Source organism: Nuphar pumila, chromosome 3 (assembly GCF_984573655.1).
Source record: "Nuphar pumila chromosome 3, dmNupPumi1.hap1.1, whole genome shotgun sequence".
In the NCBI taxonomy this organism is placed as follows: Eukaryota; Viridiplantae; Streptophyta; class Magnoliopsida; order Nymphaeales; family Nymphaeaceae; genus Nuphar; species Nuphar pumila.
In genome coordinates, this window is record NC_143251.1 from 20,525,297 (window position 1) to 20,541,729 (window position 16,433).

General features: G+C 37.4%; 1 protein-coding gene across 2 annotated transcripts in view; it reads right to left on the reverse strand.

Moving 5' to 3' along the window:
• LOC149842219 (QWRF motif-containing protein 2-like) overlaps window positions 1-16,433 on the reverse strand; it is a 79,934-nt gene that overhangs the window by 27,738 nt on the left and 35,763 nt on the right. The window contains exon 7 of one of the 2 annotated variants that reach the window (XM_089999005.1): window positions 6,130-6,475. The exons of the other annotated variant lie outside the window; for it this stretch is intronic. Coding sequence (XP_089855131.1) covers window positions 6,135-6,475 — 341 coding nt within the window. The 3' untranslated portion in view covers window positions 6,130-6,134. Of the gene's footprint in view, window positions 1-6,129; window positions 6,476-16,433 lie in introns of those variants that run through there. 2 annotated transcript variants of the gene reach the window in all.

Here is a 16,433-nt window from a genome sequence, read left to right on the forward strand (position 1 = left end):
TTGTTTTATCCTTTGTCGCAATGGGTTGACTAAAATTATCTTAAAACTCTTCATGGGATATATCTTTTATGCATATGCATTTGTCTTTATATTTTGCAGTTCAATGCATGATCTAAAAATAGAAATAGTGTGTGATCTTTGCCATCATATTCACGGAGAATTAAACATGTTGCAGTTTAGATCAACTTGGCATTGGCAATTTAAATCATTTAATGAAAGAGTATTAATAAAGATGTATGACTTCATGAAAAGGTTCAATTGGTACCTTGAGACAAGATATGTCCACATAATACAAATCATCCGTATAAGTATAATTATTGCTCACATAAGTCTATAGAGCATTCCAAAATCATTTGGTACATACTATCACAAAAGTGGCTGCACTCTTACAAGATTGGCTTAGCACTAACCTTATGGATATATGCAGAGAAGGGATTGGAGACTGAAATGCTTCATCCACCATGTCGTGTGTATACATCTGTGTCTGTGTGTTGTCTTAGAACATAACACAAGATTATCTATGCATCCAGAAGTGAAATGTTCACCATAACTTTGTTAATCCATTCCTAAACTTGGAAATTTTAGAAGAATATCATGTAGCAATGCTTCCACACATATATTAAGACATAAAGCATCAGAATGTTTAAGCAGCTTATTTCTGATTATGCCAAAGGAAACCTCTCTCTCATGCAATGATTGCATTGAGAGATATACCATGCTTCTCTGCTTCATCAACTTGTTCATTCATTATAAATAGATTTTAAAGAGTCTAGCTCTTCACCAGCTATCCCAAAGTCAAAAAGGTAAGTAAACAAGCAGATCAACAAACCATTCCACCAATTGCTTTGTGCTTGGCAGAATGTGTTATACCAACCTGGTGAAAATTGGATTTCTGAAAAGAGATTTCAAGCCTAGAGTCACGTTCTTAAGATCGCTATCTTTAGAACTTCAATCGCCCCACTCCGGAAATTACGAAGATGCGAAAAAGGGTTTTGTTACGACTGAGTTTCCAGGATACAACTAGGCTTGAACCTCAAGAGAGTCACTGCTTCGCAAGAACAGATGACCTCTCCCACACATGAACTCTGCAAGCCAAACCGAGAAGAAAGAAAGGAGAAAACTGAAGAGTCAGAGATTCTGATCTTCAAAAGACGAAAATAGAAGAATTTATAGACTTTTATAGAGGCCAAAACGTTTTGCGATAAATGAGATTAATGGCCATAAATTTGATGCCACATTGCGCCTCAAGCGCCATCAAAACGCCACATTGCGCCTCAAGCGCCCTTGCGCATGCACGCGCGCGCGCGAACGGCGCGTCCGTTGCTGCACAATGCGCAGCAACGTCCGCAAGTCACCCATGGACACAAGGCTTACCAAAGTAAAGAATAGAGAACAAAGTCTGTATTTAAACCACTAGAAAAACTGATTTCTCTTAGATATGGGACTAAACTTTTTAAAACACTTTTGGTGAAAAGAAATCATCAATTTTAAAACTTTCCTAACAGAATGTAGGTGAAACAATAACAATGTAGGCTTCAATTGAGTGGATCACAAATGGCATGTAATCTACATTTTTAATATATTGCGTGTGTGTGCCTAGTGTTTTTAACAGAACTAGCAAATTACCCTGTCCTCTCCTTTTTGAGAAGCAAAGATGCAAATACATATGCAAGACACAGGCTTGAATGAATTACATCACTTATGGCAGTGAACTGTTCAATCCTAAGCTTCAAATGCATTCTGAATGACATGTGTCTTGACTGCATTTGTGTGCATGACTCCACACATTCTCTTGCTATGCTAAATTAGGAGACATGAACTGCTTAAATACTTCTAGTCATCTTTTATTCACTCACTAAGGGACAGCCCAAGGGGATTCAAGCCTGAGACTTGTTCTAATATGGAGTAATTTTACCATCAAACTATTTCATATTCCATTATAAGCATCATTCAGTTGTAACCAAGTATTGATTATCAACGAGAAAGAATCATGCACAAATACATATATGTGCACACACACAAACTACATGACCGTAATTATGAATTCTGATTTATTGTTGTCAACAAATAAGTTCCTCTACCAATCTCAAACTGCACAGATTTACCTGAATTATGGTTAGACACATGATTTGTTAAGAAATTCATGCCAGATAAATATAAAGTTTCAGTAATACATGAGTATAGCAACATGGAAACCGCTACAACTACAGAGCTATGCTCCTATTGGAAAAACAATGTCTATAGATTGTTATGCATCATCCTGATGAAAAAACAATGCTTACAGGGTAGATGAAGTGACATGCTTTCTAAATAAGTTTGATGGAACCGAAAAATTCTCATGCAGAGTTGAAGAAAATCCAAACATGCAAGATCTTTTTGCTCTTAATAACAAAGTTGTGAATGAAAGGTTCATACAACACAATGCAAAACATGAGAACTGAGAAGCATTAAACTTGCAACACTACTGATGTATTTATGCCATCTCATCCAACAACAAAAGAGTTTAACATTATTAAAGAGAATAAAAATAGAAAGTAACAACTCACAAATATTATGCATAATTTTTCAATTTGTCAAGGAAAGCTATTTAATAAAGAAAGGCAATATGTAACTTGCATGTGCTTATGCACATTGTTCAGCCATAGCCAAAGAATGCTAAGCCACAAAATAAATGTATGTGAAGATTATAGATTTTCAGCAACTTTGCCAATTGGACCTGGTAGGCTTTCAGCCTTGCTGTCCCCAAAACAGGTCATAGTAAAGGGATAGTCTTATAGATGACTGGGTGTGCGTGCACATGCATAAACACACACAACAAACACAAAACATGTATGAGTTATGAATTCCAAATGCATGCATCTGGTGCAGTTAGCTTCATGAGTCCATTCAACTAAGCGAAGTTGTCAGCCTCATAGCTAATAGGGCAAGTACTAGAAGTCTAGAGCCCATGTTGGAGAAGTTGGTTTGATCTAATTCAAAGATACCAATGGTTCAGAGCTCATCTCAACTTTGAAAATGATATGTAGTATTAACTTAGGTTGGAGTTGATTACAAGACAACAACAATATGCCACGAAATAAGAATTATTAATAGTAAAAAAAAAAACCTCAAAGGTGTAAAACTTATTACCATGCACTTAGTTGACAGCATAATCAGTTTGTTGATCAAAATACATAACAGAAAGCAACACAGAGATGCAGTTTGTTGCAGCAGTCAACAAATATCACAATGTCAACTTTAAAATCAACAGGATATGACTATCTCCAACCTCACTTGATCAAACATAACTCTATGCTTCCAAATCATTGCGATGAGCTAGATTGAGCATCTCTGCAATTTCAGAAATGAACTGTATTTACCACTACATAACAAGATCATGAGAAGTCTAGGTTAGCTGCAGCCACCAACATCTACATTAGCACCTCATTTGCTTTTGTCTTTTCATTTTTTTTTTCATTCTCAGAAGTTTTGATTCAACTCCCCATTAATGTCTGCTCTTACAATTCTCTTACTAACTAATGTACAATCCTCAGTCTTCTATATCTGCTCAAAATACCAATATGGAGGTGTATGTTAAGGAATTTTAATAAATTCTCTTTAGAATCTTCCTGAAAGCACTAAACCAAGGATTCCATAAACATTAGGATGTTCTCATAATCATGCTCATATTCGACATACTTTTGTGGCTTAAACAGTCAGGAAAGTTTAGCTGTCTGCCTACTCTTATGAACCTTTTCTCTGGTCAATTTTCCAAGATCTTTTCACATTCTGGATACAGATTGATAAAGAAATTATAGAATTTGTGCCTACTAGGCTTCAGCAAATCCTTCAATACCACCTCAACACCAAGCCCACCTTGTGACCTCAGCCATTGAATGACCCTATATCTGGGAATAATCTGGAACTTCAATCAGGGCACTGATCGGGAATCCGATTTCATCAGTAAGAAAATCGATCTTCCTCTCCACATCTACTAAATCATAAACGAGAATTCTAGGCTCTCTCCACAACAATTTGAATGCATCTCTATGATTCAACCCGTGTCGGCAAAGGCAACATACATTTCAAATTCTTCAACAGATTCACACATCTACCCAATTCTCCCCCAGCTTCAATCCAAAAAATTCGTGGGTCGTTGACAGTCGCCTTCTTAATCTCAAGAAAACCAAACCTCTGGGAGATCGTTGACAATGCGATCAAATTTTCACTTCTAAATCCAATTCCCTTCAAATAATTGATCCTCGACGCAATCTGCCATGTACCCAATTTTGAACAATTTCTGGAAATCCATCAAAAACCTCGTTATGGCTTTGTCTCCAATGCCGGCATCCCTTGTAATCCCCACTCCCGGTTCCAATTCCAACCGCCGATCTAAGAAAACCAAATGCCCCTCCACCGGTCGTCGCCCCTTCGCCAGCTGCCGCCTAGAGAAAGCTCGTCCCTTGGCCTGGCCGCCACCCCTTTGCCAGCCGTCGCTGAGAGAGAGAGAGAGCACCGCCCCTCTGGCCGCTACACAAGAGAGGGAGAGACAACTCTGAGAGAGAGAGTGTCGGGCGTGCGAGAGATGGTCCGGCATGCCCGCTACACAAAAGAAACTCTTGCTGGAGGAGCGGCTTCCTCTGAAGACGCTCTTGCTAGAGGAGCGGGTGGTGCCGGAGGCCAAAGAGCTCGCGGGCGCACCTGTCGAGAAATTTTCGTTCTCTTCATCCATGTTACTTTTGTAACAGGGGGAAGGTGGAACGAAAAAACCACGTATATAAGGATGCTGTGGATGCACGGAACGCCGTCCGCCGCATCCAACATTTGTTAAAAATCGCCATTCTCAACAAGATTTTAGTCCAAATCATGCTGGGAACGGCGCATCAAACATACCCTCAGGTTTCGTTAAACTTGGGTTTACCAAAACCAGAGTTTGGTAACCCAGTTTTTGAAAGAAATGTAGGAATATGGGGGGAAAGATGTTCTGATTCTACCAACGGGGGCTCCAATTGTTTGGTAGGAGCTGTCAGTGCAAGTTCAAATCCCATTGGTACATTGTATAACTGGTGGGGTCTGCCTAACCCCAGTTTGCATGTCAAAAAAAAAAAAAGATGTTCTGATTCTGATTCTCGATTACCATGCCTTCTGGTTTGTCTGTTGCTCGGCCAAAGTGTCAGCCAAACGGTGCCTATGTGAGGGAGAATTCCAAAGTTTATTATGCTTACTATGGACAGATGAACGGTTTTAATATCAATTGCAGAGTCGTTACCTCCAATGCTGCCCCCAGTCCAGTCCATCATCTCAACCCTGAACAGCTCTCCTGTTATAACATCTGCAACAGGGGGTATGCTTGGGTGCCACCGGCTGTGGAATTGCAACTTCTGAACCCGTGGCTTCTTCTTAGGGTCTATGGGCACTACCAACGTTGGAATATTAGGAGCCATAATCATCCAATGAAGGGTTTGGCGTTCTGTAGTGTTTTTTTTGTAGTGTAATTGAGAGTCGCTCACTGGAAAGGGTTGTGAACATTTCAGGATTTGGTTCTTCATCTTAGTAGCCCTTGTAGAAAGTTGCAATATCTTCACTTGGGAGTAAACAATAACCTTGAATTAGAAAACTTACAGATCTGATCTCAAAGAGAAATATTGCAACTTTCTGAGACTCTTTTCTTCTAGATCTTCACAATCAATCCCTAATCCACCAAAAAAACTCCATAGATGATCATATTCTGCTGTGGAACACATGAGAGGATATGGTGGGAACCCTGACGCCTAGGTCTTGATACTTCCTGTATTTGAGGATCTATGAACCTTTTGACTTGTAGAACCGACAGCTTTGTCGTCTATACCGCAATGTACGTGCATCAAACGTGGTACAGACAGCTGTAGCTGAGCCCCAGTGATGCCTTACGCTTTCTTTATTTGTTTTATTTCATATGCAATCTGGGGATATGGCACATTATTCTTATTATTCTTATCCATATTGTTGTTATATGCCATATGTTTTTGTTCATGATAAATAGCTGGAATTTGGTTTCTAGTTTTGCATATTTTAAAGATTGTTCGTATTTGCATTGCAATGTCATTGTCAACTCTCTCTCTCTATCTCTCTATCTCTCTGCCAGGCACATGGGAAGATAGAGGAATTATTGCATCTCAAAGCTGCATACTTCCAATAATCACTTGAAATGTCATGAAAGCATTCAGATGCTGTAGCATATTTTTGACGTTTACAAGAAATTCATTGCATAAACCACAAATATCCTGGAAACTCAATAAAACGCAATGGGATAGTGAGCAAACTTTACGTCTTCTGCTGAAATCGTTGCCTCCGATGCGTTCCCCACTGAAACGACTATCTCGAACCGGAAAACCTCTCCCTCCCCAACATTCACAACAGCAGGTATATGAATACTGCCTTTCTTGCTTCCATGGCTGCCTCTTAACATTCACGGATATGACCACTCTGGGAGCATGGGGTGCCATCGGCATCGAACCTATGTCACAGGGACACTTCAATTTATTCACATGTCGTGTCCCGCTATATATTATCCTTAATTGAAAACTGCAGAAAAATCACCTATCTTGTGTCCTTCAAGTGCGAGGTCAACCATAGAATATATGGGTAAATATTCAGTATTAAGAAAGTTATGGATCTATTGAGTAGAAATGCTGGACATTTTATTTTATTTTTAGCTTTTTTAATAGATCGGACATTCGGACCCTACAGATGCATTCCAACCATCTTTATCATGGCTTTCGAGAAAGGCATTATAGGCAGCTGGTGTACCACTTTGTAGCTCTTTTATGGGTTGGTTGGTTGGTTCTCAACGACGTGGTTAACACTGACTTTAGACTTAAGAGGCAGGGTTTTCATCTTGCTAGTCGGTGTTCATTATGTTTGATCAAGAAAGAATCCACACCTCACTTATTTTGGAGATGTATCTTTATCTGCACCCTGTTACATCGAGCTTGGCATGATGTGTTTACGGATTGGGATAGCATCTCATTCCCACGAGAGATGTTGATTGCACATCACATGCACCCAATTAAAGGTTTTTGTGGATATTTGTATGGTGTGCTTGAATATTGATGGCTTGGAGACTCATTTGGCTTGAGCAGAACCAACGGATTTTCAAGGAAAAAGCAACTGATCTGGAAGCCATTCTTTATCAGCTAAGGTGGGAGTTGAAAGATCGTGTTCTCCACAAATGGCCAGACATCCAAGCGGATTAGTTTGGGGTAAATACTAAATAGGGTTGCTGCTTCATTGTCAATATATTTCTGTATCTTAAACTTTTCCTGTTTGGGATGTGATATCTTATCACTCCTAAATTTGTTTTTTCATCGTAGATGTACACTGTTTTCTCCAAATTAATGTTATTATCATTCTCTTAAAAAGAAGACAACCAGGGATGCCAACAGATCGGATGATCCGATTAGCTAAATACATAGAAAATTAAGTCAGATCCAAATCGTGTCAGCAATGTACCAAAAATCATAAAAGTGGGGTACTGGATCTGGTCCCTTTCCATCTCTATGGACAACTGACTTATGCTTGTCAGCAATGTATCCAACTCAACAAGTCGAGAGTGATCCTAATCGAATGGTAGAAATTATTGGACTACGAGAAAAGAACCGATTATAGAGCATGCAGCAACTGGTTTAGCCTTGTCACATTTATTTCTCACTTCAACATTCAACCAACGATGTAAGGCTAGTGCCACCACCAATGCCGCTTCAAGATACTTGTGAGAGTGAAGACCATAATGATTGTTCTTCTTAGGCTTGCAAGGAAAAGATCCAGGATGGTACAGGAAAGCCTCGATCCAGCACATGATTGTGGTCTTTGAACATTATGGCTACAGTGAGAAATACTGGTGTTTTCTTGAAAATAAATGGTATTTTACCAGCTCATAAAATTCTTAAATATCAGTTTGATTTTTTTTTCCTTTCTAAATTGCCACTATGACAAGCAATGTTCGAGCCTTGACTTTGTAGGTGTAACAAAACAAAGAAAAGACTCAACCAAGACTTAGTCGATTCTCCAAGCATGCAAGCTTGGTTGGAAGTGAATGAGTTAGATTTCGAACCCAGTTTGCACCTTACATTCATGTTTGAGTAGGAGCCTGTTTGGTCAAGTTTTTTCAAATATAGCATACAGAAATCTGACGTGTCATGCCATGGGAAAAGTGGTCCTTCTTGATTCAGACACGAGAGCTCTCAGTAGGGCAGTCAAATGGTCGGGTATCTGACCCGTCGGAGCATACTCAAGCTTGTCCAAATAACTAGTTGTCAAGTTTAGGTTTGATATTGGGTTTTGTTGGCTAAAGAAATAAAATAAAAAACTCAAACCTAGATTTGTATATATAATATAAAGGGCTTATATTCACTAAAAAGGCATATGAAATACTCATGTCATGCTATCTCAGGGTGGATATTTGATAAAATTGAACTTATCTAAAGCCTGCTGGATATTTTGAATGGCCTTACAAAACTTTTAATAAAATCCATGAATATTCAAATATGTCTTTGATTATGTTCATGAATTTTTGTTTTGGTAATGCAACTATAATTTATGCAAGATCTTATCTTGGTTTTACCGGTTTTGATTGTAGGATAGGCTCATTTAAAAACTTACATAAGTTGTACCAATTTAGACTAAAAAAAAAACTCTAGCTTTAGAACTTAGGATACACTGTCTTTTATCAAGCCTAAGTCTGCCCTCTTGGTTGTGCTCTTAAACATAGAGTAGACACAAAATCTTAATCTTGATTTTATTTTGTAATGGTGGCTAAAGTGTAAGTTGATGTAGCCCTGTGCTTTATTATTATTATTATTATTATTATTATTATTAATCAACATAAATTGAGAAGCTTTGGCTAATGAAAGGTACTTTTTCTCTCTCTTTTGAAGTTGTTACCAATTTATGTATACTATTTATTCAAATTTGTACTTGAGTCCTATATTTACCCATATTTGTGTTGGATCATAACTCTAAATAATATAGCATAAATTGGTAGTCAGCTTGCAAAATCGTTATTTCACAACCATATGTCAGAAGTTTATGATTTTTATGAGTTAAAAAGCTTATTTAATTCTCTAAATTCAGTCTTTTTACACCAAAGCCAAATTTCTTCTCTTTCATGTTTGAAATTGCATGATAATCAAATGTTTTTGTTTTTGAGCATATTCAGTTGCTTATTTAAATAAAATTGATCTTCTTTTTATCTTAATTAAAATCATTTCATTGATTGTTAATCATAATTGCATATTTTTTTTAATTACAAGTATAGATTATTTGAAATTTGATCAAACTAGATATGCTTAAATATTTCAATTGATTATAAACGGTCCCATATATTCACTACAAGGATATAGGTCAATAGTGGCGATATATCTCGCTGATATTGCCTTGTTTCTCGCCACTATAGGCCTATAATGACAAGAATTCTCGCTGACAAGTCACCAAAAAAAATAGTCTTTGTTAAGTAATAACAGAGATATTTATAGCGCGTTGTTAAAGGGTAAACCAACATTAGCGATGACTCTCGCTGAAACTGGAAACACCAATAGCAACATGGCAATCTTTAATGGTGAGGTTGTTTTAACGATGAGATAGGCTATAATGGCAAGATTCATGTCTCGCTGCTATAACGGTGAGATCTCTATCTTGCCATTATAGGCTATAAAAGAGATAATTGATAGGCTATAATGGTGAAGCAAAGATCTCACCGTTATAGGCTATAAACATGGAAAAGAAACAAAAAATTAACAAGTGTCGCCCAATTTGTTCTAGGCCCAATCTCGAGGGCAATAAAAATACCACTCGAGATCTGATAATACAAAAAAGTAATAAAGATTCTTTCCTCATGAGAAAAAGTAACAAGTGCAAAACAAGCATGAAAGGATTAGATAACAATTAGATAGTTAATTAAGATTCTTTCCTCATGAGAAAAATAATGAATGGTTGAGAAAAATGTTTATCAGATAAAACAAAAAATACTGCAAGAGAACATGATTACAATCCTTTTTATTGGAACAAGATGACATATAAATGGTTTGGAGAGATAGACATTGTAACAACATATGAAGATGTTGATAAAACTTGAAAGTTTGACAAAGATCAACTTACCCGGATTCACTGAAAACCCTTTTTAAAATTATGAAAATGTTGTAGGCAAGTCTTGACCGTTCTTTGCCCAAAGAAAAGGTAAAGTTAGGACAAGTTCTTGATTTTTGTAGCTCGAATTGGACCGTTGCATATTCAGGTATACAAATAAAATAAAAATGTGTATAAGTACCAATTAAATGAAATAAAAGCAAAGGAATTAATGATCTTGAAAATACATTTTTTGAACTCAAGGGTTCGTTTAGCTTTTAGGCTCCTTTTGGTTCATCAACACCTCTGCATAGGTTCAAGGGTTCTTCAATGACATTGAGATGAAGTGCTGACAGGGCTTGAGTAGGCTTGTTCTGCAGGGCCAGCACTTTGATATCTAATTTTCAGATGATTAAGTTCTAAGAGAAGGATCCTATTTATAGGTTTTTTTATGAAATATGGACTACTGAACTCTCAAATCTAGACCCAACCCAAATGGGTTCTAGCCTATCTCAAATGAGAATAAAGCTTATCCAGAACAATCTCTCATTTTTTGAAAACTCATACAAAGAAGAGAGATTGTTAGGGATAAGATAGAGATAAGTCAAATGGCTTATCCACACATTCGGTGCAGTAGATGGCACTGCCATTTTGTCGTCCCATATAGGGGAGGACGTTCCCTTTTGTCCTCTCCTAAGTTGTGAAGATACGACAAATTAGACAAGACTAGACAACAAAGACACTTTGTCATTCCCAATACCGGACGACACTCCTACCAGACAACAATCCCAAAAATTTGGAGATTTTGTTATATTTTGAGTATTTTTTATATTTTTATGAGATTTTCCTAGAATTCTAAGGGTTATACCTAACTTTTTGGGTTTTTTTCCTAAACTAGGGTTGACAATGACTCAATTTTTGGATTTGTGCCTTAGGACTTGAAAAAACACTTTTCAGCAATGTTATCATTTATACATCTTATAAAAATTTTGGTGTCTATTGATACTCTTCATTGTCATTAATCGATGTGATGTGATTTATGAAAAAAAATACACACCTAAATTTTGAAATACAACTAGGTTGTTGAGACCGTGATTAATTTTGTTGAATGTGGCCGGTGCTAGTTTTTGAAAACCACTAGGTTTTGGAGATCGTTTGGGTCCTATCGAATGAGGTTAGGCTAGAGTTTTTGAAGAAAAACTAGGTTTCTAAGACCGTGATTGGTCTTGCCGAACGAGGTCGGGCCAATTTGAAAACCACTGGGTTTTGAGAACCGTTTGAGTCCTGTCGAACAAGGTCGGGCCAATGTTTTTTAAGAAAAACTGAGTTATCAAGACCGTGCTTGGTCTCGCCGAATGAGATCAATGCCATTTTTTTGAAAACCACTGGGTTTTAGGAACCGTTTAGGTCGCGTCGAACAAAATTGGGCCAGTGTTTTTGGAGAAAAACTAGGTTGTCGAGATCATGCTTGGTTCCGCCAAACGAGATGGGTGCCAGCTTCCAAAGGGATGAGTTGGACTATCAAGACTGTTATAGGTATCACCGAGCGAGGTCGGATTAGTTCGAGAACAACTGATTGCCAAGACCATTTGGTGATCTTGCCGAGTGAGGTCGGTGCTAGTGCCAAAAATAGAGAAGAATTGGGATGTGGAGATCGTTATAAGTCTTGCCAAACGAGGACGGGTCAGTTTAGGAACCACTTTATTTATGGTAGAGGGAGAAAATATTGGGTTTTAGACGGGGATAACAGAAGAAGAATGTATCTCTCTTTCATTCTTTTTAGGCCCATTTTGATTTTTGATGCCTTTTAGTGATTTTTTTTTTAAAAATTTGTTGGAGCAAACATCAGGAGTCATACACCTCTTATGGGTTCATGGATAAGATAGAGTTACCCCAGTAAGACCTTAGGGTGGAGATACCCTTCCTAACATGATTAATTTATATATGAGGCTTTATTTTCCTAGTGAAGAGAGTCATACATATTTCGGTCAGGTAACACCGAAGATATGACAAATCTTTTTGTGTACTTCTTAGACTCAGGATCCTTATTGCTAGACTCTTTGATGCATGCAAAAAACTTTTATGATATGCAGTGGGACTCGTGCATCTGTAATAGAGTGTGTAGCCTATAACAACTATGAATGATTAATCTTACAAGGTCACATATTTTGTTTTTTTCTTCAAAAGTTAGAACCTTCCTAACAAGTTGATTTTTGCACTTAAAGATTCACACTTTAGACTTTTTCCTCTCAAGTTGGTCTAAGATAGTGACACTTGGCTTCACTGGTACTTTTCTCCTCTAATTTTGCTTTAATTTTTAAGTGACTAGTTATAGAGATATGAGATTAAGTTTCAATGCATTTTTGTTAGCTTTGATGGTCTCCACAAGGCTCGAACTTTGAAGCATTAGAGCTTGATGAGAATGCATTCAAGTGCACCTCTCTCCATTAGGTAAATTTTTTTGAGTATTTGTTTTTAACTCAAAGAACTTTATTTCTCACTTTTGCCATCCTTTTGACTTGAGGCCTCGCTACCATGGGTCTTATAGCTTCTCGGTTTAAGAGGAATGCCCCTAGCTATCTAACCTCTACCTTTGTAGGCTATATGACTGGAGTCTGCCACCTTGTCATAGGTCTAAAGGTAGGTATTGACTTTTTTCTAGCACACATTTTATATTCTAACCTTTACTCCTAAGGAAACCTCATGATCGGAGCCTGCCACCTCACCATGGGCTCAGAGTAGGAGTTAGTATAAATGCACTGATCTTTTTTATATATTTTTTTTGGCATTTTCCGTTTTGTATTTTTTCCTTTGGCTTTTTTCATGTTTTTCCTATTGAGGTAAAAGAAAAAGGCTCCTCTGGGGGTTAACCTATGAAACAGAGTAGCACCAAAAGTATTCAACTTCGCACTCTTTTCTTAGAGAGTTGATTGCCTAGGTGGGTTCTACAGACTTGATAGTTATGCATTGATAATGATCTTAAGCTCCTATAATTCATTCTTGTAGACTCATGGGCTATAATCATTGGATTAAAATACCTTAGCCTCACAGTATCATCGTCCTATCTTACCCTAAGAATTTGATGTCTTATGTGGCAGACTCTTGGGTGTAGGGACATACTTGAAGGAATGACCATTTTGAAGATAGTTGGATCAATTTTGTGAGAAGATTTATGACCTTTAATAATCTTTCAATGATAAGCCTAGCATCATGATAAAGCGCTATCCTCTTTCTATGACTGTTGGAGTCAGGGTGAGCTGGACAATCAAGACTGTTTTGGGTCTTGCATAACAAGGTTGGACCAGTTCAAGGACAATTGAGATGCAAAGACCATTTGTGGTCTCACCAGATGAGGTCATGCCAGTGTCTAGGACAACTGAGATACAGAGTCCATTATGGGGTCTTGCCGAACAAGGTTGGGCCAATGTCCAAAGGTAAACTCGACTTCCAATACCACTTGGGTCTCGTCAAACAAGTTCGAGCCAATTTAGAATTTGTATGCTTGGTTATTAGAGATTCCTTATTGCCTAAAAGATTTGGACTTTGGATGACTTTACAATGTTCTATCCCTGGGTTTGAGATAGGTTCAGACTCTTTTGACATGCTCACACATAATTTTGATTGAAAGTCATCATTGAGAATAATCAGAGAAAACAAAAGAAAGGTTTGACAAAAGCTTCCTTAGTTTTGTCGACAAGAATAGTATGATCTTGCAACGAAGAAGATAGCTTAGAAATAATTTTTTCCTTGGCTTTTCTTTTTTTCGATTTTTTAGAATATTTGAATTTTTTTTTCAAATTTTTTTAATTTTTTTGGAATTTTTTTATTTTTTTTTATTTTTTGGTTTTTGGAATATTTCAATTTTTGTAGATCTTCAAAACTTTTCCATTTTTGAGAATTTTTGGTTTTTTGATTTTTTTTGATTTTTTTTGTTTTTTTGATTTTTTTTGTTTTTTTGCTTTTTCAAAAGACTATTTTACAAAATCTAGGTTTTAAAGGCTAAACTACGATCGTGGGATCGTGACACGTGCAAGATGTCATTTTTTTCATACCAGTGTAACCCTACCTTGACCTATGATTGCCTTTTTTTTTAGCATACTAACATTTTTTAGGAGGGATAGAAGGGCCTAAATTGTTGTTGGACCTTCGTGAGCCTAGGTTGAGTTGATGCAAAGGAAATGTCAATCCTGTGTTCTCAGACACAATCAGACTCTCCATTGAGTTGATGATGGTTAGCCTCTTTCTGAAATAATCTTTTAGGACCAATGTGAGATTTTCCCTTTTGCCTCTTTTTTGTTCAAGTCCTTCGTAACCTAGACCTTAGGTCTCTGCATTTGGCACTGCTAGAAGAGGCTCTCTTATACCCTATTGACTTTTTTTTAATCCCTTGAATGGTTGATAACCCATGCACAAGGCAATTCTCTATCTATTTCTATATTTTCCTACATGTTGGTACATGAGATGACCATTGAGGTGAGAGTCATCAATCCTTCCTTTGGGTCTGAAAACCTTGGGCTTTTTGGAGAGGTCTCTAACTGACACTTGACCTGAACTGGATGATAAACTCACGACTAAGCTTGATGATGTGATCTTTTTTTTCTGTGACCAAGCAGTCGGTCTGTCAATTTGCCCCTTAGGTCAGGACCACATGGGTTTTATGGAGAGGTCATTTTTTTTGTGATGAACTTTTTATGCTAAGATGCTAGGAGAGAAATCTTGGTGTAATTGACGTCTGGTGAACTTAGATGAATCGCATTTATTTGATTAATTTTCTAAGAGGTTTCTTGATTCTCTCATGAAATTTATCTTCCTTGTACTCACATTCCTCCTTTGTAGTAGACCCAACGAGCAGCAGATATTTCATAAGCACTGACATTACTCACAAACACTCAATGAACGCATGTCACTGAGTTAGCAAACAGTTCTTGCTGTATAGCCTTTTCTGAAAACCAATTCTCTCTCGGTTTGCAGGATTTGAACCCCTTTTCCATATTATGATTTGAGAAAAGCTCTTGAAAAATATTGAAGTCATTGTTGCCCTGGTTCTATGGTTCCTCATCAATCAGGAGCTCATCGCTTTCAATATTGTCCTATATGATATGTCTAAGGACAACACATTCCTCAGTGTCATGGCCCATTGTTTGATGATATCAACAGTACTTGGATGGGTCTTTCCCCTTTATCTGTGGTGGATTTGATACTTCTAGTAACTTCACTAGGTCATCCTGGAGTAGAAGATCAAGGATCTGTGATTGAGCCTGTTTAAACTTTATGAATCTCTTATCTATGGTCTATTTTGGATTGCCCCTATATTCGTTCTCGTTCAGCTTCTTTGTGGATTTCTTATGGTTGTTTACATTATGTCCCTAACTATCATTTTTCTTGGCCTTTTATCGTGTGGCCCACACTATATTATTGACCTGGCCTTTAGATGGGTCGGACCTCTTGTATATATTGTTGTTTTTTCTGCTTTTCAAGAACCCATCATATACTCTTCTCTTGATTCATGCCTTTAAGGCGATATCCTTTTTTATGAGTTCGACATAGGTTTCAATCTGAGGCATATTGATCAGGCTCCTCAGAAGTTGAGAGAAGTGGTTCATGACAATCATTAGGGCATGAGAGTCTGATATCGGTTCCTTCATCCGATTGGCCATGGACCGCCATTAGTTTATAAATTTATAAGCAGTTTTATCTCTCTTTTGCTTTTAAGACATACAATTGACTGATGATCAAGAGGGCCTCCAAGTTGAAGCAAAAATGATCCATGAATAGATTTATGATTTACTTAAATTATTTGACTTGTTATAGGTTCAGGATAGAGAACCATTTCAGCGCCTATCCTTCCATACTCCTAGGGAACCAATTGATCAACCTCCTATCATTGTTTCGATATTTGGCTACACTTCCCATGAATAGGGCTATATGAGTCATTGGGTCTCCATTCTCACTAAATTTAAAAAACTTGAGGGTTTTTCTTCTTTTACAGTGATCTATAGACTCATCAAGATTGTCAATATGCATCTTTTCTTCAGGATTCTCGTCAAATATATTGTTTTACATCATATGAGGTGGCATCCTGTACGTGAGATTCTCTAGAGGTGGTTCCTCTGGGATGGATTGAACTTAGAGTCTTCAAGCTTTTAATTGGGTATTCATCATACCCCAAACAATGGTTTAGATCAGCCCAAACAAGTAAGAGAGATTTTAAAAAATAATAGGTACCCTAGTTCTCCTTGAAAGATGTATTCATGAATCTGCGAGGTCTCTCGGGTATTCATCATACCCCAAACAATGGTTTAGATCAGCCCAAACAAGTAAGAGAGATTTTAAAAAATAATAGGTACCCTAGT